General features: G+C 39.3%; 4 protein-coding genes across 4 annotated transcripts; 1 reads left to right on the top strand and 3 right to left on the bottom strand.

Moving 5' to 3' along the window:
* Positions 1 to 326: 326 nt before the first annotated feature.
* lamtor2 (late endosomal/lysosomal adaptor, MAPK and MTOR activator 2) lies at positions 327 to 2,763 on the bottom strand. Its single transcript, XM_020644518.3, has 4 exons — positions 2,561 to 2,763; positions 1,356 to 1,518; positions 1,110 to 1,199; positions 327 to 925 (listed from the first exon to the last, which is right to left on the bottom strand). The coding sequence occupies exons 1-4, from the start codon at positions 2,626 to 2,628 to the stop codon at positions 869 to 871; spliced, it is 378 nt and encodes a 125-aa protein (XP_020500174.1). The 5' UTR covers positions 2,629 to 2,763; the 3' UTR covers positions 327 to 868.
* An 858-nt stretch (positions 2,764 to 3,621) lies between these two features.
* On the bottom strand, positions 3,622 to 9,953 carry ubqln4 (ubiquilin 4). The gene is made up of 7 exons (XM_020644538.3): positions 9,763 to 9,953; positions 7,786 to 7,937; positions 7,555 to 7,691; positions 6,976 to 7,346; positions 6,279 to 6,394; positions 6,014 to 6,185; positions 3,622 to 4,865 (listed from the first exon to the last, which is right to left on the bottom strand). Exons 1-7 carry the CDS (start codon positions 9,907 to 9,909, stop codon positions 4,725 to 4,727), a joined length of 1,236 nt encoding a protein of 411 aa, XP_020500194.1. The 5' UTR covers positions 9,910 to 9,953; the 3' UTR covers positions 3,622 to 4,724.
* Positions 9,954 to 10,431: 478 nt separating this feature from the next.
* Positions 10,432 to 16,376, top strand: LOC109992009 (membrane-spanning 4-domains subfamily A member 6C). The gene is made up of 7 exons (XM_020644475.3): positions 10,432 to 10,574; positions 11,877 to 12,071; positions 12,803 to 12,919; positions 13,913 to 13,969; positions 14,118 to 14,321; positions 15,105 to 15,230; positions 15,742 to 16,376. The coding sequence occupies exons 2-7, from the start codon at positions 11,895 to 11,897 to the stop codon at positions 15,805 to 15,807; spliced, it is 747 nt and encodes a 248-aa protein (XP_020500131.2). The 5' UTR covers positions 10,432 to 10,574; positions 11,877 to 11,894; the 3' UTR covers positions 15,808 to 16,376.
* Positions 16,377 to 16,515: 139 nt separating this feature from the next.
* On the bottom strand, positions 16,516 to 23,357 carry LOC109992053 (C-type lectin domain family 12 member B). Its single transcript, XM_020644528.3, has 7 exons — positions 23,088 to 23,357; positions 21,536 to 21,601; positions 20,710 to 20,808; positions 19,925 to 20,119; positions 18,767 to 18,924; positions 18,470 to 18,588; positions 16,516 to 17,906 (listed from the first exon to the last, which is right to left on the bottom strand). Exons 1-7 carry the CDS (start codon positions 23,281 to 23,283, stop codon positions 17,765 to 17,767), a joined length of 975 nt encoding a protein of 324 aa, XP_020500184.2. The 5' UTR covers positions 23,284 to 23,357; the 3' UTR covers positions 16,516 to 17,764.
* Positions 23,358 to 23,968: the final 611 nt, after the last annotated feature.

The following is a 23,968-nucleotide window of genomic DNA, read 5'->3' as shown; positions in this document are numbered from 1 at the left end:
GAGAGTCCCAAAACAACATCTTCATAGGCCAATTTTTCACAATGTCGTGTTTAATTGAGGTGTGTACCACGGACTATTACCATATACAAGAAAACCCTCTTGTCACTAGCGATTTTGGGACTATTTTTTCATAGCAGTCACTAAAGACATCCTTGTGAAAACGTCAATGTAAATAACTCTCCTTAAGAAAGTTTTGATTTTATGGATCATTTTGGGACCCCTGATTTATTTTCTTTCTTGCTTCTACTCATCTGTCATGTTGATCTTTGAGCCCTCTCGTGTCACACCAAGCAGTCAGCGCAGAGCAAAGACACAAAATGAGTCTGTTTGAATATTGATTCCATTTTTTATTTATTTGACAACAACATATAGAAAATAATCCACACTGCATTGCATCAGCAAGAACATTTTTATGAAGAATTCCACAAACGTTTTTTATCATTTGCATGTAGGCCCTCTGATGGGTTTCAAAATGTTCAATTTTCTGCCTCGCTGTGATCGGCACGCCTGAGCGTAAACTGCAAATGAGTAAATCAACTAGGACCCTGCAGAAAATGCGGAGTCATTTTCGCATTTTTACACCCAGAGTTCCTCCTGAAAAACTATGTGGACTTTCAGAACAGACCATCAGACGCCAAGTCAAAGCAGCGGGCCAATATTTAAAACCAATACAAGCTTTTAGATTAATACCATGGTTATAAATACACTGTTCAACCCTTGCCTCCCTCACCCCACACACACGTTCACTCACACACTCGTAGATATATATGCATGTACACAGAATGTTACAGTAGTCCATGAATAACCTGGATCATATGAAGCTGTTTTCCCCCTCTCCAGGCAGACAGAAGGGACAGACACGTCTTCACTATGATGCTGCTACCTGAGTTAATGGTTCCTCCAGGTACTGCACAAGGGCCTCCGCCTGTAAACACAACACACACAGATCAGTGTTAACAAGGACCCTGTTTCCTCCCTCGAATCTAAAAGCCAGATTGGCATGTACAAGAAAAAAAAAGGGAGAATTCATGAATACCAGGCCATTGAAAGTGAGACGTTGGTTGATTGTGAAAGCAAATGACTGAACGCAAACGTGTCATAAGTCTCACCTTGGCTTTAAGCATTCCAAAGCCGACTGTCTCTTTGGCGTACATGCACAGGAGGAGGTTTGCTACACGGGTAATGGCCACTCTTCCTTCCTAAAAGAGAGACAGTGAGCGAGAAGGTCACAAAGGGAAACTACGTTCTGAACTCACTGATCATTTATCAGTTTCCTTTAGACAGAGCAGAGTTTGTATCAGGTCTAAATGTCAAAAACACAAATCAGTCCTCATAAACACGAGAGCTCTTCTCACCATACAATCCATGAGTATGAATTTGAGTTTGTCTTCGTTAAAGGCTTGGTGGCCGTTCTTGTCGTATGCCGCCCAGATGTTGCTGGCGATGGCGGCTGTCACTCGAGCGTCTGTGTCCCCGTAGCCAGAGTAAGCCAGGAGGGAACCTTCGTTGTTCAACAAGCTGTTGAAGATGTTCAAGAACCCATCAGATAAAGATTTGAATTATTTCACAAAAGACTTTGACTGATCTTAATTTAACATTGTTGAGAAGATCTACAGCTAGTTACAGTAAGGTTTGCAGCGGGACATAAACTGACCAATCACATTACAGTGCATACAGGGTTCCCACTCTCTGCTAGAGCTCATTTTCATGACTTTTCGACTGACAGTTTTAAGCTGGTATGACAGGAACGCATCGTGCTCCATACAGCAATAGTCTGAAGTCTGATTTAAGAGACGTGCAGTCTATGGATACAACCATGACCTCTCACATGTTTAGAAATGATGATTAATTGATCATAGAATAATGCAAATACACCTGGCGATGTATAGCACTTTATTGTATTCATATTTTGTCAATTAAACTAAATTGAAACCCTTCATTTTAACTCTAAAGACACTGAGGTTTTCCTCATTTACAGTGACGTCGAGCTTACCAAACCTTCAACCACAGGAATGGCTCTAAATGTGTTTGCAATGACAGTAGGATACCTCCTTCAGGGGTCCACACATGACAGCCCTCCCTCTCACTGTGCTGCTGAGCAAAAGCTGATCACACTTTTTGGTGTAGTTTAAAATATGATATAATAGTGATGGATGCACATGGGGGGGTAAACAGACTCTAGAATCGCCACTGAATATAATAATAATTCAATGTTTCAGTCACCATTACATTTGATATATTTTAAGATGCACTGCTTGCAAAAAAAAAACATGTCATTTGTTCCTAAAGTGTTTCAATAGTTACCAAAAGATGTCAAAGTAAAAATCAGGTTGTTGATTTCTACATTTTTAGCCTGCTCACCTGACTCAAGGCGGAATATTTTATTGAATGATGAGCGTTTTTTTTTTTTTTTTTAAACAAGCTATTCGTATTTAGTTGTATGTAAAATACAGCGTTGTAAAGGGTAATAAAAGTATCAGTAAAACTGTTTAAATATACTAACACTCCTGCCTCAGCTAGCATCTCGGTAGCATGCTGCTTACTAGTTAACAGTACTCACAGTGTGCTCTGGACTCCGTTTGTGTTCGCCTGGCTCAGGACCTGCGTTAACGCCTTCGGTCGTAACATGTTTACCTTTTAACTTATCGGTGATAAAACAAAATACTGTCAAATATGAAATTGTCACCAAAAAAAAACGGCCTTGAAACTGTTAAAAACTACTCATCAACACAAAGGCAAGTCAGCTGACTGTGTTGTTCGCTTCCCTTTCCGGAAGCCTTCGTAATGCATTGTGGGAATTGTAGGCGCCGGGATTCCGAGCGAAGCGAAAACAGGCCACAGTTTCTTGCGGCTCTTTATTAGAGTGGTTTTAATTTTAGGGAGGCTTTGCCAATTTTTTTTCTAAACTCTTTGTATGTATTGCAATTATCCTAAAGCCTACACATGATAAGTCATGCGTTTTATTTTATAATAACCCCAATAACTTTGGCTACATTTGTGGCAAGCAGCAATGGACAAGTGCAGCAAAGAAACGAGGTACCACTTTGTCCACAGGAGGCGCCAAAATGTACACAAACAAAAAGCGCCTCACAGGAGCTCTACGTTCATTTTGGTTTCTTATGAATGATATAATTAATAGACCATTAAAATGATGATGAAAGGCCTTGAACTTCCTCTTTTTATGCACAATCGACTACAATTTCTGTGGGTGACACTACAGCTGACATTATTTTCCCAGTTTATAAACTTGAAGCGTCATTTCTTTATTTCAGCACAAGTATTTCCCCTCTTTCAGATCAGACCAAGTGATTAAAATCAGCTGCCTAAAGAAGCTTTATTTACATTTTCCACAGTATAGATTTAGAAGATGAGATTTTTCATCAGAAAACAATACTTAGTCATGAATAGGACAAGAGCAGCAAATAAATTAGGTACCACTTTGTCCACAGGGGGCACCAAAAATCAACACAAACAAAAAGTGCCTCAGTAGCTGTATGTATATTTTAGATTCTTATGAATTATATACTTAATAGATCATTAAAATATGACAGGAGTTGGAAAAAATGTATTTAAAGACGGGGTGTAATTCAACATAATACAGTAGGCAATAGACAGCACAGACAAGTTGTAAATGGTTTATTGGATTGAAAAAAAAGCCTACTTTTCTGTCCAGACAAGTCATACAATAAAAGAGTTCACAGATCATTAAGCGGTGTATGGAATTGCAGATCCCAACGTTATATTTAGGGCTCTGCACTGCTGGTATAAAAATACACAACCGTAATTGTTATGAGTTTTACTTCATCTTTAATCAACAGGGTTTGAATGGCTCATCCAAATTTATTTTAAGCATCACCGTTGTTTATCTGGGACCTGTTCAGACACTTGAGACAGAATCAATTTATTAGGAAAAAAAACAAACAAAAATATCAGGAGTATGTCCCATTTCATTTTACTTTTGGAATGTTACTCGACCAGAAATCAACTTGAACCAAAGGTTTGAAGGCAACGACAACTAGGTAAGAGTATGGCAGGTTGCACCTTCAACGTCACAGGATTCATAGTTCTTCCTCTTCTTTAGACACATTTAAACCGGCCTGGTTCAAGTCAGACCAATCACAACCTTTAATCTAACGGGGGGGGCGTGTTTTAGTGCAGTGGAAAAGTCAGTTTCCTCCAAATGTGAAAAAAAAAAAAGAACACTGTCAAACCCTTTCCACACCCACAATACATCCTTTGTTCTCCAACTTGAAAACTTTCACTTCCTCCTCTCCAAATACCGAGGCAGCAGTTTGACCATCCTCGCGTGATTCAGTTATGATAATGAAAATGTTTAACTTCTATAAATACCAGTAAACCAGGCAAAAAAAACCCATCAAAAGACAGAAACAGATCGAATCTAATAAGAGCATCATCCAACCTACTGCAACAGAACTTAGATTTGAAACTCTTACCACCTAAATAGAATTTGTTAAATTAAATATAATGTTAAATCCTTTGAATAAGCACTTGTCTTTACAGAAATCATCTCCAGCTACAGTTGCAGGAGTAACTCAGCGGTCCCAGCAGCGACGGTCTTGGCATCATTTTGCAGAAGCAGCTCACAGCATTCAGCGTAGGACCGAGTCTGTTGGAAATAACTTTTTTTTTTTTTAAAATCACCCATAACCGTCCCTGACTCTGCTGGTCTTTTCACCTTTCAACCCCAGGAGGAACTGAGCGAGTTAGGCCAGCAGTCTCTCGATGGCGGCGTTGACGTCCCCTCCCGTGGCGATGAGAGCCTGCAGGTTGGCTTCGCGGTTGATGAAGCCCATGGCGCTGAGCTGCTCGAGCTGCTGCTGGAAACGAACCTCTGGGGTCTGAAGCTGTGAGGGACGTCACAAGAGGTCAGATACAGCTACACAGGTTCCAACAAACATTTATTTTTTCATATAAAACAGCTGATTTAGGAACTTTTTTTGTAACAACAGCATCAAAACATGTTCAAACTCATCCACTCACACCCCATACTATTTTAAGTGTTAGGACTTCAAACCTTTTAAAAAAAACAAAAACAAAAGACGAGACATTCAGCGGTGACAACTTACACTTCTACTGAAATTCCAAATCAATCAATAAGTAATAAATAAATACAAAAATATGTTGATGAAAGGCCTAGAACTTTCTATTTTCATTCACACTTGACAAAGCTGATTTCTGTGGGTGACACTACAGCTGACATTATTTTCCCTGTTTACAAAGTGACATTTTTTGATTTCAGAACAACTATTTCCCCTGACTCTTTTAGATCTGAACTTAAAAAGAATTGTCCCATCCTTTTATGAATGTTTAACTGAAGCTGGTAGTTTATCGTAACTAAACAGAGAACTGCAACCTTTTGGTTGGCGTGTATTTGTATATGCTTTTATGCACATTTTAAAGCTACTGTGAGGAGTTTGAGCTGGTTCTGAAACTAAGTGAAACCTACATGCTAACACATGTTTATGACCTACAAAAGCAAACCAGATCATAAGCAACAAGGTGGATTCTAAACAGTCTTTTTGAATGCTCATATCTGCTGTCATGGGGTAGATGTGACACTGACTGACAGTAGAGAGAGCTTTTGTTATATTTTTCACAGCAGACTCGCAAAAAGAAATGCCTTTGACTCTTCAGAGAAAGCTGGGTGAGATTTTAGAAAAACACTTCTAACAGCTAAGAGATGAGAAGCATCTCTTTGCCTACAGGGGGCGCCAGCTTCCACGCAAACTGAAAGTTCCTTCAAGAAGCAAATAAACTCAACTTTTCCAGAACAGTTTGCCTTTTTTGGTTTGAAATTAAATTCTTTACATACATGTTTGCTAAAGGCAATGATTGCAAATCAACACCACAAATATAATTATTGTATCTTAATAACAGTAACAATCCTAAAAAGTTAGGAGCTTAACTAGATAAAGAAATCTGTTTTTGAGTTAAAAAAAAAAAAAAAAGGAGCTGTTAACAGGAAAAATGAAGTCAGTTGGATGAAACATACTGATGGCCCACCGCCGGCAAACATCTGTAACATCTGCTGCATTAGCTGCTGCTGGGAGGGACTGCTGGCTGAGGGGAGACCTGCTCCTGATGGCATGCCAGGAGGCTGTGGGTTTACTGGAGGTATGCTACCCCCTGTGGATGGGGGAACTGGGAGGCCTCCAAGAGACAATCTGGAGAGGGAAATGCATACATTTAAATACACATTCATTTTTAAAACTACACTCAGAGTTAGTTATCTTATATTTAGAGCAAATTGATGGAACCTGGACATGAATCCGGGGGCTTCTGTTTGTAGGGTCTGCAGGCCTTGTTGGATTTGCACGAGGGCCTGCATGGCTCGAGGATTGGTCAGCATGGACATCGTTGTGGGATTCTGTAACTGCTCCAAGACAAAAAGAACAAAAGTCAACTCTAAACCTAACACAGTCCTGAGGAAGTTTGCAGTAAGCGTCAAGTGATCCGGTAGTGAGATCCAGGATTTTACTCCTTTCACAGAAGAAACGTTTGAGCAAAGGATGTTTTGCAAAATGGAACTTTACAGTTACCACTTGCTCTGTTGCAGCCCTGTAGTCTCTATATGTATTTGCAGATAGGCTGACGAGCAAGTCCGTTTAGGTGCTTAAACACAAGCTTTACATACTGGGAGTCAGTCCAATTTGTAAAAATTAAAATCTTGTATTTACTTGAAATGCGGCAGTGATGGTGTCTTGTTGTTTTTTTGTCCAGAATTTTCAAGGCCCGATTGTAAAGGCTCAGATTTGATTACTGACTTGGTTGGTCTGAGAACAGATGTATTTATGTCTTTATGCTGTTTCAAATGATGTATATTTTCTCTGTATGAAACTCTGTTGCAAAGAAAAATGCCCCTTGGGGACAAGAAAGATTTTCTTAACCCAAATCCAGTGCTTATTGTCTTTGCTATGTCAGAGCTCTGACAAGATAGCACCAGTCTACACTGACCTGTCTCATTAGCTCAGGGTTTCCAAACATCTGGGACACATCTGGGTTCTGGTCCATTAATTGCTGCATTTGAGGATTGCCTGCCAACATCTGTCTCATCAGGTCTGGGTTGGACATCATGTTCTGGACCATCGGGCTCCCCATGACCTGCGACAGCATCTGTGGGTTTGACATCAGCTGACTCTGCACCTGCTGCTGCATCTCCATGAAGTTGGTGGAACCAGAGCCCAGACCCAACAGGCTGGACAGGTCCCCAAGTCCACCACCAAGTCCACCACCAAGTCCACCACCAAGTCCACCACCAAGTCCACTACCAAGTCCACTACCAAGTCCACCACCAAGTCCACTACCAAGTCCACCACCAAGTCCACCTGAGGAGGAGAGCTGGAGGTTAGTGCCTTGTAGGTATACTTCATGGTGAACAAATTAAAGCAAAATCATCACATTTTAATTTGTGTTGTTTTCTGTCATTGGTGTGTCAAACTGTACAGTGTCTAAAAGAAGAAAACATCCATAGCTTCATCAACAGTTACTTACAGGACAGAAGGGGGGAAAACAAGACAGGACATTAACTCTTACTCATTGCATTAGCAGGTTGGGTTGGATTCTGACTCATGCCACCTCCTGGTCTGTCTGCAGCAGCGGTGCTGCTGCTGCTGCTATTTGGAGCTGCTGCAGAACTAGAACTTGCCTGAGATGTACTGCCAGCTGTTGGTCTTAAGAGACAAAGAAAATGTAAAAGGTGAACAATTTAAGCAGGCGTTACCTCTTAACCAAAACACATCTCCCAAAAACAAATTAAGCACTCACTTTGCGTTGGTCTTTATAACAAGATGAACAGTCATCCCATCTCTGATATAATGCTGGCTTAAAGCATCAGCATCCTTCAGAATCTTGCCAGCAAATATCAACACCAGCTGGTCCTGATTGGCCTGGAACTTTTTGGAGACCTCCTGTCTGAACTGGACAAAAGAAAAAAAGAGCAAGGGCAATTTATTATCAATAATGAGTAAACAGTTTTCCCCCCCAACAATATAGGGTGTAGAAAACTAACATTAAAGGAGACAAATTATGAAAAATCCACTTTTACAGTGTTATTTTAAAGGGGCTATATGTAACTTTTTACATCTATAAATCGTTTTTTATCGCCCATTAATACGCAAATGGTTAACTGATGTGAAAAAGTAGATGTTCGTTGTCGAAAGCTCCAGGAAGTGACATTTTATGCACGTTCTCAACGTCCTCCTCACTCCACTCCGCTTACAGAGATCAACAGTACAAACTCATCACACACTCCCGGTCTTCACCTCCACAGCCAGAGGCCGCCTTCCACACACTTCTATCCACCGTAAGAGCTCTCATAGATGGACAAACTCATCACACACTCCCGCTCTCAGCCAGTGCCTGCCGAGACTGTCGTTTGTAGGATGGAGAATGAATACAGACACACAGACTCCTTCACAGACTTTCACATGTGTATGACCACTTACCTCCTGTAAACATCATGCCGGTAAATATCCAGTGTTTCGCGGCTGATGATGATGCTCGTTTGTGTGCGTACGAGCACGTATGACAAGCAGGCGAGGGAGAGCGAGCAACAGGTTACTGGTGCAGTTCGCCTGACGGCCATGCGGTATCACTACAAACGCAGTATTTTTAAAAGTTACATATAGCCCATTTAACATTTATTCGGGTAACCTGAGCGTCAACCGACCCACAAAATGTGAAATAAACCCATCCAGTCCTTTGTTTGTGGTCTGCATACGTCTTACAACACAGAGAAAAATACTCCATTTCAAATTTGCTCAACTTGTGACATCACAGTGAGATTCTTATAATAAAATAAATCCCCTCCCCTCCCCTGGTATCTCCACCCCCAGCCTAGAGCAAAACTTTTGCGTATGTCTGCCATTTTATAGGAGTGATGTCTTCGGGGGAAAACTCAGGGGAGGGGGGGGGGGTCATTGCATTTAAAGAGACACACACCAAAACGGAGCATTCTGAGAGAGCTGGTTTATACAGGCTCACAAACCTCCTCTGGTGCTTGATTCATGTTATATTTTGACCACAGCAGTTAATAGATAGATAGCAGATAATATGTCCTCTTTAAACTCGTAGTAATTATTCAAAAGCAGTAGGAGACAGTGGTTTTTTAGTGTCTATGCAAACACAGTGAAAGTGTCATTAACAGAGGACATCAAAAGGGTCAAAGCCCCCTGAACATATTGACCAAGTTAATCCACAATGACGTTTCTTAGTTTGGCCATTTGTTAACAGTGTACAAAGGTCACAAGAAAAAGGCACTAAAATGTGTTTAGTAATGTTGGTTAACCGATCCCGACCGGTGTTACGGTGTAACCAGTGACCCTGTTAACCGACGAGTTTCCGTGGTTGTAATAGTTTAACGACTGTAAACACACAAACATGACATGTGTCTCACAAAAGAGACATTAAAAAGATAAAAGAGGTAAGTTTAGTCATTTATACACAAACAGTTTTTTTGACATTTCTTAACGCTTTCCTCTGACAGGTACCATTTGACAGGGTCGCTCTTTACACCGTTACACCACGTCTACCTTTGCTGCCATTTCAGTAATCACAGTTTTTAGGACAGCTTTGAATCTAAATGGGCAAACATGTGACATGTGGCAGCCAACACGTGAACACCCGTGAGGATGAAAGTCACAGACAACATTTAAAAAAAAAAAAAACCTTTTAGCTAAGAGGACGCTTTGTCATGCTAGCATCATATCGGCCCGCACGGATGTGAAACGTCAGTAAACTCACCTGGGCGACAGAAGAATCCCCTGAAATTGTGATGTCCTCTTTTCCATTCGGGGTTTTGACGGTGACCACGATCATAGATCCTTCAGAGGCCACATTTTCATCTTTAATAGCATCGCCGCTGCTGTCCGCGCTGCTTTTCTCCGCCATAGTTGCCAGTAGCTCTTCTGCTGCTTCTTCTTCTGTGGTGTTTTCCGGCAGGGTTCAGGCTGAATCGGGTGATTGACGCCACCTGGTGTTCATGTTTAGACATTTCTCCGTTTCTACATTTTTGACCATTTGACCTGTTTTCCGTCCGGGCCAAGAAAGGCAGCAGCACAATATACGAGACACTTCACCAAAGAGTATATTGGAACTATAGATGGTAAATAGTGACTCGGTTAATGTGGCTCAGCAGTGAACTTCCCAGATGGGGGATGTACTTCAGGGAAATGATTAGTTTATCTCCCTCCCTGCTGGCGTATCCGCTCAGTGCTGCCCCTCGTGGCTGGACGCCACATTACAACAACAATGATGTAGAATCGCTTAAAAAAACATTGTGATTTTTGCCAAAGCAATGTAACAAGCTGTTTTTCCAATGAACACCGTTTGTGCCTTAAATATATTAAAGGTCTGAATTAAAATAATACGATATGCTAGTGCAGTACAGCCTCCGACCGCCAGCGGCAGCACTGAGCACAACGCTACTGAGACAGCAGCACTCTAGTTAGAATAAGATATCATGGGATAATGCGTAGGTGTGTCTTGTGTACCTGATAAAAGTAAATACATTTCCTCTTCCTCAATTTTGAGTTTATTCCCAAAACAACTTTTATGTGAGTATAAAAATGCCTTTAAGTGTTTCTTATGCCTCCTTAGCACAGATAGACTGTAATAACTTACTCTTTTTTGGAGAATGAGGATGATAACATCTATATATGTTACTTTCTTCCGCGTTTTATCAGATTGCAGTCATAAAATTACATCGAGAACAATAGTTTTAGGCCTGAGTGAAACGATTTGCTCTTTTTTTTGTGTTGTGAAAAATATGTTCGCAGTTAAAAAAAAAACCAAACTGCTCAGCTGGGACTTTGTGTTGAAAAGGTTTGTAAAGTAAAATCTAACAGTGTTTTCTAGATTTATCTTCTATTGGATTAACAAAGCAAATAATAAGAAGAATAAATGTAAAAGTAATTAAACCGCAACAAATGTAAAAAAAAAAGAAAGAAAGAAAGAAAAGAAATAAATATATATATTCAGATTCAGAATTTAGCTTCACATTACTTCTAGCGTCTCAAATAAAGAAAAAATAAAATGAACAAATTGAACAAAGAGAGAATAACTGAATGTAAACACACTTTGCTGGGGGCAGTCACATTATAGAGAGCTGTACAAATCCAGCGCTTACATTTGATCAAGTGTGTGCAGGCAGTTTGTCAGCAAATACAGAATTAAATGATTAAAAGTAAGACATGATGTCTGCGTCTCTGACACAAACTGGACGATATTTCCACAGGAGAGGAGTCTGATGACTGAAGGCTTTGCCTCCCACACTACTTTTGTAGAGAGACACAGAGCGAGCAAACTGTGAGCCTAAATTCATTCAGCAGACACAATGTTTCAGAGGGGTAACGGGGCTGTTGTATGCCGTCTTTAAATCTGTACTGAAACCTAAAGTTTCCAGTAGTTCCTCTAAGGCAGGGGTCATCAACTACATTTGTACAAGAGTCAGCTTTTTTCTTGCTTACACGCCTGTCCGCTTTCAAGCACAATGCGAGTATTTCAGCATTGGGATTTTATTTTTATGTTTATTGTCTAATCACCCGAGATAATTTATATTATGGGGTTACAGATTACAGTTGATAATCACTGCTCTAAGAACACAGACTAAGAACTTACAGGTTCATAAAATCACTTCAAGGTTCAATGACAAAGTGTAAAAAGTTCACTGACTGTGTGAAACTTTGGTCAGAGGGAATAGAAGAGACAATAAATGTCAGCCAAAAGAAAAGGTCAGTCAGTCAGCAAAACTGATTATGAGGACTACTTTGACATTTAGATTCAGCTTGTAACTATTTTAAAACTTAAAGAATAAGAAACAGCAAACTGATTGTGCAGTTACTCTCTTGTGTTTTCAGTCTGTCGGAGCAGGCAGGATGTCTGTGACCATGACCAAGGCTGAAGGGGTCACTGTGCTCACTTTGACCTCGGACCCCCAAAGTGTTTTACCTCCAATATGCCAAATCCTCAAAGGCCTTTGTTACAACCCTATATGCTGCTCTGTGTCCCAGCATCTGAAGAAGCTCCAGGGCTCATCTCAGTCAGTCCTGGGGGTAAGTAACAAGCTCATGTTTGAAGTATCTCTATGAAATGTACACACATACGTTTTCCTTCACCCACTCAGTTCTGATTTAATTCTGACTAAATTGTGTGTTTGAAATGCCAGAAGCTACACATTAAAGTCACAAGCCCTCATCAGATTTCTGTTTCAAGCCGCGGTATTTACTCCCCTGTGACGTTTCACCTTCAATCTGAGTGTTGCGGAGTGTAATGGGGGGATGAAGTGATCCCACCGTCTTTAGTGGTAGTAACAGAGGCGAGCCGGTTTCAGCGGAGCCAGCAGGGGAGCACAGCGCTGTGTGTGCGTGCATGTTTGACTGTGTGTATATGTGGAGCTCCCGCTGAAAAGCAATGTGAATTCTCAGACTGGGACACCAACATTACGCTGTCACAGAATCAATACAAATGTATAAAACTGTGATGACCGCTGAGCTGAGTTAAAAAAAACGTCTGAAAAGAGCTATGAGGACAAAGTCTCATTTGCAGAGTGTTTTCATGACACTGTCTGGGCTCTGTACCTGTCTCAGGTCTTCAGGTAATGTTCTGTTTTATATATGATAGGAACATTGAGTAAACAATGAAACTATGAGACAGAGGTCCTCTAACAGGATTCTCTGCCCCCCCCTCCGTGTTGTTCTCCAGATGACTTTAATCTTGACACCTGGTAACTACTTTTAAACTGTACAGGTGTGTGGCGCTCATACTGTGTTTGCTCCCCCATCAGGCTCTGCAAATCATGATTGGTTTGCTGAACATCGGCCTCGCAGCGATCCTCTGCTCTGGGTCTGGCTCTCGGTGGCAAATGGATGAGTCCAAGTTTCCCTTTTGGATGGGAGGACTGGTAAGCAAACTCACTACTTGTTTTTTATGTTGTTGTTTTTTTGTGTGTATTTAAATATGTGCATCCCAAAGCCCTTACAAAACTAAAGTAAAGTTAAAGTAACTTTATTGGGGCTGCTCTGTTGGAGATTCAGCTGCCGGTTTTCTTCCTACAGGACAGGACCTGCTTTGCAATGTAACTGTGAGCGCGTTGGCATGCTGACATTAGCATTTAGCTATAAGCTACAAGTGCCTGAGATAAACAAACACTACATCCTTTGGCCAGTCAATCGACCCCGTCTCCAACCTCGAGTAAAGGTCAAAGTATGGAGAGTTGTTTTACTATCTGAGAGATGAATCCTGAATCTTAAACCTGTTGAAAGCAGATGGTGAAAGAAGCTGTATCCTCCTTACATGGGGAGCAACCAAACAGCTAGGCTATCTGCGCCTCATGTAAGGAGACAGTCCTCCAAGCAGGCAGCCCGTGTTCCGGTCCGACCTGTTGCTCCTTTCCCGCATGTCATTCCCGACTCTCTCCCCCTGTTTACTACTCTATCCACTGTTCCATCAAATAAATGCAAAAAGCCCCAAAATAAATCTTAAACATGTATAAATAAATAAAGTAGTTGGTACAGTTTAAAACTGAGAACTATATGATCTATGAAAGAAAATCAGACCATCAGCAAGAAGACTAAACTACTTCTGTGGAGCTTTTTGAATGCTTGTGAACACTGTCATATCGTCCAATTCTGACAAAGTGATTTGTAGCATGCAGGACAAGAAGAACCTTTAAGATCAGAGGACAAGGTGACACCAGGATTGTTCAGATGATTGACTTAAAAGTTGAATGCATATAAAACATTGAAATGAACAACATGCTTCCTCGAGTGTTCCCCTTGCATCTTTGGATTGACTAATATTACAGTAAAGTAGAAGATATTAGTAATGACTTATGGGTATCAGAGGTGGTGTGAAAGAATGGAAGTTTAAATGTTTTTGTCTCTTCTCTCTTTAGTTTATTTTATTTGGTGTCGTGAGCATCGTGTCTGAGAAGCGTCCAAGTCCCTGCCTGGTGAGTAAACCAGCTTTATAAAATCCTCCTGTTAGCTTTCATTGAGTCGCCAACTTTTAATCTGTCTTCATATATAGACCATGAAATAGGAGGAGTTTGTACATTCATCATGTGTGGTTGTTCATACATTGAGATTTTTCTTCTACAGGTTATCCTCAACGTGATTCTGAATCTCTCAGGAGTTGTTTTCTCCATTGCAGCCATCGTGCTCTACAGCATCAACATTGCACACATTTGGTTGTGGTGGATGTGTGAAAATCATCATTATTACGATTATGATTACAACCGACACACTTCAACAACTTTATCTCCTGATCAGACTAAATGCTTGGAGGCCAAAGAAATAACTCTGGTATGTATGTGTGGGGGAAATGTTATCTGACCGATGACAATACAAGCTGTGTGTCGCTGAGGAATGGAAACAAACGGTGGCTGGGAAGTGTGAAACAAAATTACAAAGTGTGAAACACTTTTACCAGTCCCCAAACAAATTTACAATTTACAGAATCTTAACGGAAAGGGAACGTACCAAATGCCGGAAGTAACCAGGAAGTGATTGAGTGAGGGGTCATTTTGTTTGTTTTGGTGAGAAGACTTGGCAGACAATGATTTGGAGTGATAGAGAGTTTGTGGTGATGGAAAGATGTTTTTGCCTGTTTTGTGGAACTCATTTGAGCCAGATTAGTCAGTTTTGCTTTTCGTGTGGACGATCTCTTGAACTTTTAAAGGACACCAATGAGACAGAAGGACCAGATATTCACTTCCGGGTCACTTACCTTTCTGTCAAGGTTCTGTAAAATTGTAAATTTGTCTCAGCGCGTGTAAAAGTGTTTCACATCTTGTAAATTTGTTTTGTCCTTGATAAAAGTGTTGTGGGTTTTGTAATTTTGTTTTATAAAATGTAAATTTGTCTCAAGCTTTGTTAAAGTGTTTTGCACTTCCCAGCCACCGTAGAAATGAGACGGCTGTGATTATTTTACTGAAACATTTTGTCTTCAAAGTTAACTGCTGCTGATTATTATACAGACTTAAAACAAGTTGACTATGAAGAAACTCTCAAAATTAGTTTGTCAGAAGCTTCCTACAGATATTCACAGCTTTTAAACGCGTCACTGTTTCTTTTGTGTCCCATCAGATGCTTTTGAGAAGCATCAACGCCGTGCTGATTGTTCTGTCCGTCCTGGAGTTCTGTGTGGTCATCAGCTCTGCTGTCTTGGGGATCAAGGCTCTTTGCTTCATTCAGAAGAGAGAGAAGAACAAGGTAGAGTCTACACATTCAGATTCTTTATTGTCCCACATGGGGGAATTTTGTTTTTGCAGCACACAGAAGACAACACATACAAGGACAACATCACCCTAAAATCAAAATCAAAAGAAAGTTAAACAATCAGACAACACAACACAATATGAAACGATATAAAACATTGCAGTAAAATCAGTCAAGAGGTCAACCCAAAATGGGAACTTTTACTAAGTCAGTAAAGTGCAATGTGGAGATGTGCAAAAAGAGCAGCCTGAGGGCTAATTAATATTCAATGTATTTATTGCAATGGGGACAAATGAAACCAAATGAAGACTTTACATAGCAGCCTCTGCCATCAGGGTGTGAATGTGTAGGTGTGACCTGCAGTGTAAAAGTGTACAAGCTCAAGTCCATTTACCATGCACAGTCAATGTGTGTAATCACTCTGTAAATGTGTGAAATTCTCACAGATTTGATTGTGTCTGCACCTTTTCATATGATTTTCTCTTTCTTCTCTCTTCTCTGTTAGAGTCCTGAAGACCCCCAACTCTACAAACCCCTGCTGGAGGAGGTCACCAGTAACCCTGCAGCCTGAATGAAAACCTCTGCTTTGCACTTTTAGTGACCAGACAGGAACTCTCCTGTTGTGCTTTTATGAATCATAACCACTGACTGTATTTACTGTTAAATCATCCGCTCACTTGGTATAACCTGTGCTGAAATTAAAGGTTCTTCTCCTACAAGGGTAGCTTAAAAATATTTGCACTTATACTTTTAGAGCACTGGTTCTCAATTGGTGGGTCAGGACCAAAAAGTGGGACGTGGAGCTGTTTTTAGTGGATCACCAATGTGTGCCTGGAAAAAATAAAGTTTCTAAAAGTCTATGAAGCACTATAAAAACTTTAGTTTTAATTTAATAAAGCTCATTCGTTGAAAAATATCAGATATTATTATCGACTGCTATCTATGGAATGCTCTACCTGACCACCCGAGGGCACCACAGTCTGCGGACACTTTTAAAAGGGCCCTTAAAACCCACCTCTTTAACAGAACCGTTTTCTAGTGTTTTTAGTTTCCTTAGCTTCCTTCCTCTTTTTATTCCCATGTTTTTTTTATTGATTTAATAAAAAATGTGCTCTATAAATAAAGTTGGATTGGATCAGAGCTCTTGTGAGTGTTTATACACATAACTTAAACAGACTATTTCCCCCATTTTTGGGGGATTTTAAAGCCTTCCTGCAAACTCAATATCTGTTCAAATAGACCACAAAATGTAACAAATGTAATAAATTGCGTCACTGAATTATGTCATCATCATCAACCTTTATTTAAATTCTCGGAGAAGTCATTGAGGGTGACTCATTTACAATGATGCCGATAAAACATACATAAAAGGCAAACAATGAGTAACAAAATGAGATAAAGCTACCACAGAAAATCAAATCAATAAAAGAGCAATAAGAACAATAAACCAACATAATTTAAAAAGCTTGAAATTACTACAATGATAAGTCAGCATTTAAAATCAAATAAAACAGTAACAGGCAGGTATTAGCCGGTTAAAAAGAATATTCCTAAAGTATCCATAAGGGATGAAAGTGCTCAAATTTAAGAGTTTGCAGCACTAACACTAAAAGCAGTTTTCCCCAGGTCAGTCCTGGCATGAGGAACCTCTCACTCAAGCGGGTTAAAGATGGAACAGGGTTCAGATGTAACAAGGAGGTGATATACTGTATGATGGTAGCTTTCCGGTAAGGGCTTTATAGATAAAAAGATGCCAGTGGTTATTGCATCTCTCAGTAAGAGAGGACCAAGCAACCTTATCATGTAGAATGCAGCGGTGAGTCATGTCGCGATTGCCGGTAATGAATCAAAATGCAGAATGATAAACAGCATCTAAGGGCTTCAGCGTAGTGGTAGAGGCATACCTATAGACCACATCACCATAATCCAAAGCTGAAAGAAAAACTGCTTTGATGGTCTTTTTTCGACAGAACATAGGGGAATTTAATTTATTTCTATAAAGGTCACCAATTTTCTGTCGTAATTTGTCAGTAAGATTGTCAGTGTGAAATTTGAATGTTAGTTTGTCGTCTATCCATACACCGAGATATTTATAGTCTTCAACTCTCTCGATAAAGGATCCTAGCAGGGTGGTAATATGAAGGGTATTGGCCCTAGAAAACAACATACATTTAGTTTTCTGATTATTTAAACCAATTTAATATCGTTCAGTGCAACTTGGAGAACATTAAAGGGATGTTGTAAACGATGCAGTGGAAAAAAACGACTTACACTGAGGCTACATACTACTTTGTCTTTAGATTGTATATTTAGGCCTATATATATTTATGAAAGGATTCTTTTTGGATAGGACGGCTGAAGAGAGACAGGAAATGTTGGGAGGAGAGAGTGGGGGAGGAGTCATTCATACTTTATGTTAATATCTGTTTGAGTTTTCATTAAGTGGATAGTTTTGGAAAAGTATACTCCTGAACAAACAGCAAGAGCAAGAATATTTTAAGAAAACAAAACTGTTCTCTAATTCAAAATCAATCAGACATAGTCAGAGCTTCACACTCACAAATGAATTTGTTCAAAAAGTCACATGTTGCTGGGTCCCAGTTTGCTGTAAGATTCTTCTGGGGGATCATGAGCCCACACGGACCAGAGGAACCGAGCGTCGTCCAGTACCTTTGAACAAACAACATGGATATCGGTAATAATATCAGGTGACAACAGAAATCACACTGAAGGTGGGAAGCTAATGTCTGTTGAATCTCTGTCAGCCAGGTCGGAAATCTTACAAAACGTATGACATCTAAAAATAATGGTTCAAATATCAGCACTTCTCAATTGATCAAAAATGAAAATTAAATCAATTGCAAAAGTCCCTATTTCAGGTAAAACAATATATTTGATAAGCCATGTGCTTCATGCTGAGTCATATCACTGTTTACATTCAACCATTTCCCAGCCTATGCAGACGTAAGACAGAAATAACCAATAACATGCTAACACTTGTTCTAGCTAGCTAAAACGACTGTTAGCTATGAGTTTATGTTTTTAATTTATTTTACACTGGTATTAATTGATCAGTTTTGCCGGGAAGTGGTTGAATGCTAATGGTAGTGGTTGTTAAAATATAATAATTTTCTAGTTTATACAACTAGCAAACAAACTCAGCAGTTTGTGAGACTGGATGAACATGAGGCTGACATTAGTGATGTGCTGTGACTTTCTTTAAGCGTTCTTACCCTAAAGTGTCATTACGTCCATCCACCCACTTCCAGTTTTTGTTGTCAACTGTATGTAATCCCAACCAGAAGCCATGATACTTATCATGGTAAAATGTGATGTGCTTGCTGATGAATTCCTGGAAGACATATCGGTGGCTGATTATCATATACACAAACTTCAAGAGATTCTTTACAGAGAATTAAAACTTTTAAAATGTTAAAACATTGCATGGATGTGAGTGTAACGTTTTGTTTCTTGGGAATTCAATTCTACATCTGACATAAGACAATTAAAACTCAAGTGGTTGAGCTCACCTGTTCTTGGAGACTACTTATAACAACCAGATCTGAAGCTCTGTTTTGGCAGTATGTTCGGCTCTCTTGCCATTGCTTCCAATTTCTGGATTCTCCATTGAAAAACAGATAACACTTTCCCTGGAACAGAATCCAGCCTTTCGGACACGGCTGACACTCTGCATTCATGAACAAAGGACACAAATTAAAGAAGATTCAAGATCAGACAAATTTAGAGTATTGTACAGGTTGATGGTTAAATCTCTCTTTCATCCATTTTACTTGTAACTGTAGGTCTACTGGTTCAACTTCACAATGCCTTTTGTGTCTTTTTTAAATAAACTAGTTTTTATCTACTTGCTCAGGCTATTAAAACATTCAGTTTTTTTTCTATTCAGCTTACAGCTTCACAATATTTCCTGTAAACCAGGCAGTCATCTTTAACCTTTCTTAAATTCACTGTGCTCCAGATTCATGGCGATCAATTTCCTCATTCATATCTTCAGAGTGGAAATGCTTAAACGCTGTATGAAGATAGGCAAGGTTGTTAATCCTATATTAAATGTTGGGAAACCTAATTCATAGTTATAATTTCAGCACCTCCAAAGTTCAATAAGTCATGCAGGCCTACTGAAAACTAAGTCACAACAGCTAATATTGGCGTTGAGCTAACTGTTAGCTGGCTAACATAACAAATTTGGTTCGCTAATATTAATGTTAACTAACATCAAAAATAACTAAAGCTAACATTACTGTGAACCATCCAATTACATTGCAAATAACTTAAATGGTAATGTCAGCACAGACGTGGTAGAATGCTAAATATAGCTCTTGTCTAACAGAAGCTAACACGTTTCCAAAATATAGTTAAAACTTGAAATATAGCCATATTTTCTTACTATCTCTATAACTAGTAAACCTCTTACACAGCAGCAAGACTTTATCACAGCATTTGAGCGTCCCACTCTGATCGTGACATCAGTGGAAAATGGCGCCGTGTGGGTATAAATATTAGTGCATGCTTAGGGCAGGCAAAGGATGCAAAGCAGATTAACATAGATTTATACCTGCCCTGTACATCTATTAATTCTAATGTACTTTAAAATGGTGTATCTGTAGCCTCACGTTTGTCTGTATTCTTTGGTTAATAAATAGTTAGGGTCAGAAAGGAGCGCTTACTCTTCTCTGGGCAGAAATTATTTACTGGGAAGGTGTCAAACTTCAGGATGGCTTCCAGCGTCCGGTTGAGATTGTCAGTGACTCTGCTCAGCTTCTGTGTCTCATTCTCAAAGACACCCCTCTCTGTTTTCAGTTGCTGAATTTCAGCCTTGAGGTCGCTGAGGCTTGCTTTCTGTTTGTTCATTACCACAGTGACTATGGTGAAAACAAGAAGGAGGAACATATCAGTTTGACAATCTTTTGATGAATGGCAGCAGCAGGTTTTATCAAAGAAGGATAATTTTCCGTATGCACACGTGCTTTAGTCCTGACCCTTTTTAAGACAGGTATCCAGACACATTGCTTTTCATGTTGTTGTCACAGTAGACTGACATGTGAACCATTTGAAAAAACAAAACACTCACATCAGCTGCTAAAAAGAAATGCATCCATTTTTAAAATGAGTACGATGAGAAAAATGTAGATTTTGGTTATTCAGACAATTTTTGATACACTAAAAAAAACACTGACTACTTCCCTGCTTGGACATCCCTTTTCTCATGCAGAAGTACAGACGCCAATGTTAAAAAAAAGGAAGACTGGCAAAAGTCGAAGTGCCCAATGATACAAATTTTAAGAGATCTCGAGAAATTAATAGTGCCTAATATCCTAATATCTAATATCAGCCCCAAAAATCCAATATCGGTCGAGTCCTAATTTCAACATCACTTTATATAAATCAAGCTGCTTTAAATGTTTAGGTGAATGTTCTCAGTTTGACTCACATGTGTTCGAATGAAACTTACTGTATATGATAGCACTGATGCTTGTCACCAGGAGGACAGAGAGGATCCCCAAACACACCACCAGCACATGAAGTCTAGAGCGTCCAGCTGTTTCAACATCTGCAAGTTATTAGAGAGATCATAATTAAAGAATGACTGTAATTACGATCACATCATCAAATTATCAGTTATTATGGTAAAACAGGAGGCATTTTTAAATTGTATTGTAATAAACTTTGCCCCTTAAGGGACAAAGATGGATTTTTTTTAGGTTAATCTTGAGAAACTTTTTTTGGAAGAGATATATTTTTTCAGAGTATATGTAGACGGGCTCATTTATTAATTGATGCGCTTGCCTTGGCTTCGCTCCTGAGCGTCCTGTGAAATAAGACAGTCAAATATCTTTTTCATTTATGAAAGATGTATTTCTCATTCCATTTCAAATGCTAGATTCCAACAATTCAGCAATTTGTGTCTTACACTTTATAACTCCTAAACAGGGCTCCTACATCGAGATCACACAGAAGCTTTCATTTGACTGACTTCCTGTGTAGGTTCATAGACACAGTGGAACATACATCAACAATGGAAGAAAGCAGGATTTACTGTCATTTAGTGCAAAGGGAAACTTGTCCCAAGAAGAACTCGTACCTTACTTCTGGAAAAGAAACAGATTCAGACTTCAGAGAGCTACAACCTGACTTTCTGAAGGGGCTTTGTAGAACTCAATCACTGAGCAAATGTTACTTACAGGGTGCTGTAAGCGCACACGACCACCCCACCCCCCATAATCACAGCATGTTCTGTGGTGTATTGGAAAAAGAAAACAACAGGTTTTATGACTTACTTGATATTGCAGCTGTGGGCTCTTTAGGTTTCACCACTGAATAAATTGTCGATTCCTCTTTATTCTCTAGATGAAAAATTGAATGACAGTATGTAGTTTTTACTTCCCATGTAGACAGAAGGGGGCATAATACAGAGCTTATTAATGCTGTGATAGATTTACTTCATTGTCGATCATTTCAGGTTCTTCTTGTTCTTCCCGGATGCAACACAACAAGTGATTTCAGCATATTACTCAATGCAGGGGCCCAATTACCCCAGACACTTTTGCTCACTATTAAAGAGTTGTGTAACTATGATGATTCATTTTGAAAGCTACGACTGTAAACAGATCCTTCAGCCTTAAGAGCCGGAAATGTAACAATGACCCAAAATGTAGTAACTGTAGAGTATCATACACAAATACCCCCCGTCCCCCATACTGTATATGATTGCCTCACGCTATGATGTTATACAATTATTACACTATTAGGAGAGAAATATTAAGGGAAAAAGTTATTATGTTTTGGGCTCAGCATCTTGTTACATTATTGACTAGTTATTACATTTTGGGTTTTATTACATTTTGTTTTTTCAACATTTTGAGTCACATGGTCCAGAAATATTAAGCCACTTCCTTCCCTAATGAAAGTATTTAATTGTTTCTCTTGACTGTGCTTCCCCCTGACCTAGAATCCTGTCCGTAGGAAGTGCTCATTACATGTAAATGACAAAAAGACATGAAACACATGAAGCTGCCTAAAACATTTTTAGATTTATTAATAAAAGACGACAGGTTTCAGATTGTGATCCTTTGGAGGTTCCTCACTTTTTACCGTCTTGAAGAGGAGATTTTTTTTTCTGACACTGTTTTATCTCTTTAGACACCAGCGTGTATTTCTGTTGATGTAGGAGGAGATGAAACACCAACATCTTTTGGAGCATGCAGCCTCTGATTAAAAACTTATTCAGATTGGTCTGTTTTCACAGGAAATTGTGGACAAACTGCAAAACAGCAAAAGATTGCCATTTTTTGTATCATGGCCAGTGGTGTATAGTGCAGGGTATACGCAGGTACACAGAGTTTATTTGTCAGTCTGCATAGAGTTCTAAATCTCCTTTGATTACACCATTGATTGATTGACAGTATTAAGTAGTATGCTGCAATTTTTTTCCCCTGATGGTAAAGGGATGACTCTCCTTACTCCGTCTCTAAGTGGCTAGTAAACACAAACTAAATATGTACATGTCACTATTTATAACAGAGACTGTTTTTCCTCTGCTGGACGAGTCACTTAAAAAAACATTTTGGGGAAAAGTGAAGAGTCTACTTCTTTAGGCACCACTACACCACTAATCATGGCTCAGAAATCCCAACAAGTAAAATCTCCATTTATTAATTTGTTTATTTTTAACAACTGGATTGAACAATGTGAAACTTCCAAACAAAGCCGGCTGTAAGCATGTGTTCTAGTCAAAAGATGAAACCAACTTTTTTTTTCTGTGAAACTAGTCAGAGTGAAATAAGCTTTGGAGTCAGTTAAACTTAAAAAAGTTAAATAAATAAAACGTACCTTTTCCAGGGGAGCCACTATGATTAAACACTACCGTAGAATAATTATTTTCTTCCTCCATCCTTACCAGTCTCTCATTAATGCTCTCTTCTGAGAATGACAGAAGGCTTTGACAGTCACATTTATTCACAGAAAACCACAAAGAAAACCAGAGACAAGTTCCTCTTTCTGAACCTATAGAAGTAACATAGGACATTTTCAACTCAACAGTTTGGTTTAGTATTGTTGCTCTGTGGTCATCAATTTCATCAACACGTGTCGTCTCGGAAGTTCCCGTGGTTCTGCATTTAAACAAATGTACATAATGCTGCAATAGCAGGAACTGACAAATTGATTTAGGGGGAGGAGCTGTCGTGTCCCCACAGCGACCAGATCATTTTCAGTAACAAACTCAGGCATTAAGATTTTAAAAGTAAAAACAAAAAAGATTAAAAGTGCTGAGCAGATTTTTATTCCCTTAACTCCACAGAGCATCTTACTGTCATTTTGTACAGCATGTCGAGGATGCAGCTTCAATGTTTCCATCAAGAATAAAGATGCATCCTCAACATTTTCATTATTTAAACATCTTTTTTACAATTTTTTTTTAAATCATGGTTGCCTTTTCTCTAAAAGTCCACTTAATATTCTGACAAATTCTTATCTATTTATTCATTTGATCTTAATTGTGGATTTGATTGTGGCTAAGTGAGGCTGCGTCGTTCAAAGTCAGCACCAACAAACACGTGATTCGTAGGAAAGTATCTGTGCATGCACATGGTCAAGAAAAGTACAAACTTTAAACATAGATTCAGTCTTTCTCTTTTTGTGAAACTAAACTGCTGAACAGATGCGTCAGCAGCATCACCTGGGCCACATGCAAAGATCTGATTGCGCCTCTA

The sequence above is a fragment of the Labrus bergylta genome, chromosome 8 (assembly GCF_963930695.1).
Source record: "Labrus bergylta chromosome 8, fLabBer1.1, whole genome shotgun sequence".
Taxonomy (NCBI): Eukaryota; Metazoa; Chordata; class Actinopteri; order Labriformes; family Labridae; genus Labrus; species Labrus bergylta.
This window is presented reverse-complemented; position numbering and strand designations above follow the sequence as displayed.

What these genes read in the sequence shown, in the direction of transcription:
- LOC109992009 (XM_020644475.3), top strand. Translation starts at nt 11,895, where the DNA reads ATGTCTGTGACCATGACCAAGGCTGAAGGGGTCACTGTGCTCACTTTG. An exon ending in CATCTCAGTCAGTCCTGGGG is followed by an intron (nt 12,072 to 12,802) that starts GTAAGTAACAAG and finishes CTCCCCCATCAG; the next exon opens with GCTCTGCAAATCATGATTGG. An exon ending in AGCGTCCAAGTCCCTGCCTG is followed by an intron (nt 13,970 to 14,117) that starts GTGAGTAAACCA and finishes TTTCTTCTACAG; the next exon opens with GTTATCCTCAACGTGATTCT.
- lamtor2 (XM_020644518.3), bottom strand. Translation starts at nt 2,628, where the DNA reads ATGTTACGACCGAAGGCGTTAACGCAGGTCCTGAGCCAGGCGAACACA. An exon ending in AACGGAGTCCAGAGCACACT is followed by an intron (nt 1,519 to 2,560) that starts GTGAGTACTGTT and finishes CATCTTCAACAG; the next exon opens with CTTGTTGAACAACGAAGGTT. An exon ending in TCATACTCATGGATTGTATG is followed by an intron (nt 1,200 to 1,355) that starts GTGAGAAGAGCT and finishes TCTCTCTTTTAG; the next exon opens with GAAGGAAGAGTGGCCATTAC.
- LOC109992053 (XM_020644528.3), bottom strand. Translation starts at nt 23,283, where the DNA reads ATGTCCTATGTTACTTCTATAGGTTCAGAAAGAGGAACTTGTCTCTGG. An exon ending in TAATTTCTGCCCAGAGAAGA is followed by an intron (nt 18,925 to 19,924) that starts GTAAGCGCTCCT and finishes TCATGAATGCAG; the next exon opens with AGTGTCAGCCGTGTCCGAAA. An exon ending in GGACGTAATGACACTTTAGG is followed by an intron (nt 17,907 to 18,469) that starts GTAAGAACGCTT and finishes GTTTGTTCAAAG; the next exon opens with GTACTGGACGACGCTCGGTT.
- ubqln4 (XM_020644538.3), bottom strand. Translation starts at nt 9,909, where the DNA reads ATGGCGGAGAAAAGCAGCGCGGACAGCAGCGGCGATGCTATTAAAGAT. An exon ending in GGGATTCTTCTGTCGCCCAG is followed by an intron (nt 7,938 to 9,762) that starts GTGAGTTTACTG and finishes TCTTTTGTCCAG; the next exon opens with TTCAGACAGGAGGTCTCCAA. An exon ending in CCAACCTGCTAATGCAATGA is followed by an intron (nt 7,347 to 7,554) that starts GTAAGAGTTAAT and finishes TCTCCTCCTCAG; the next exon opens with GTGGACTTGGTGGTGGACTT.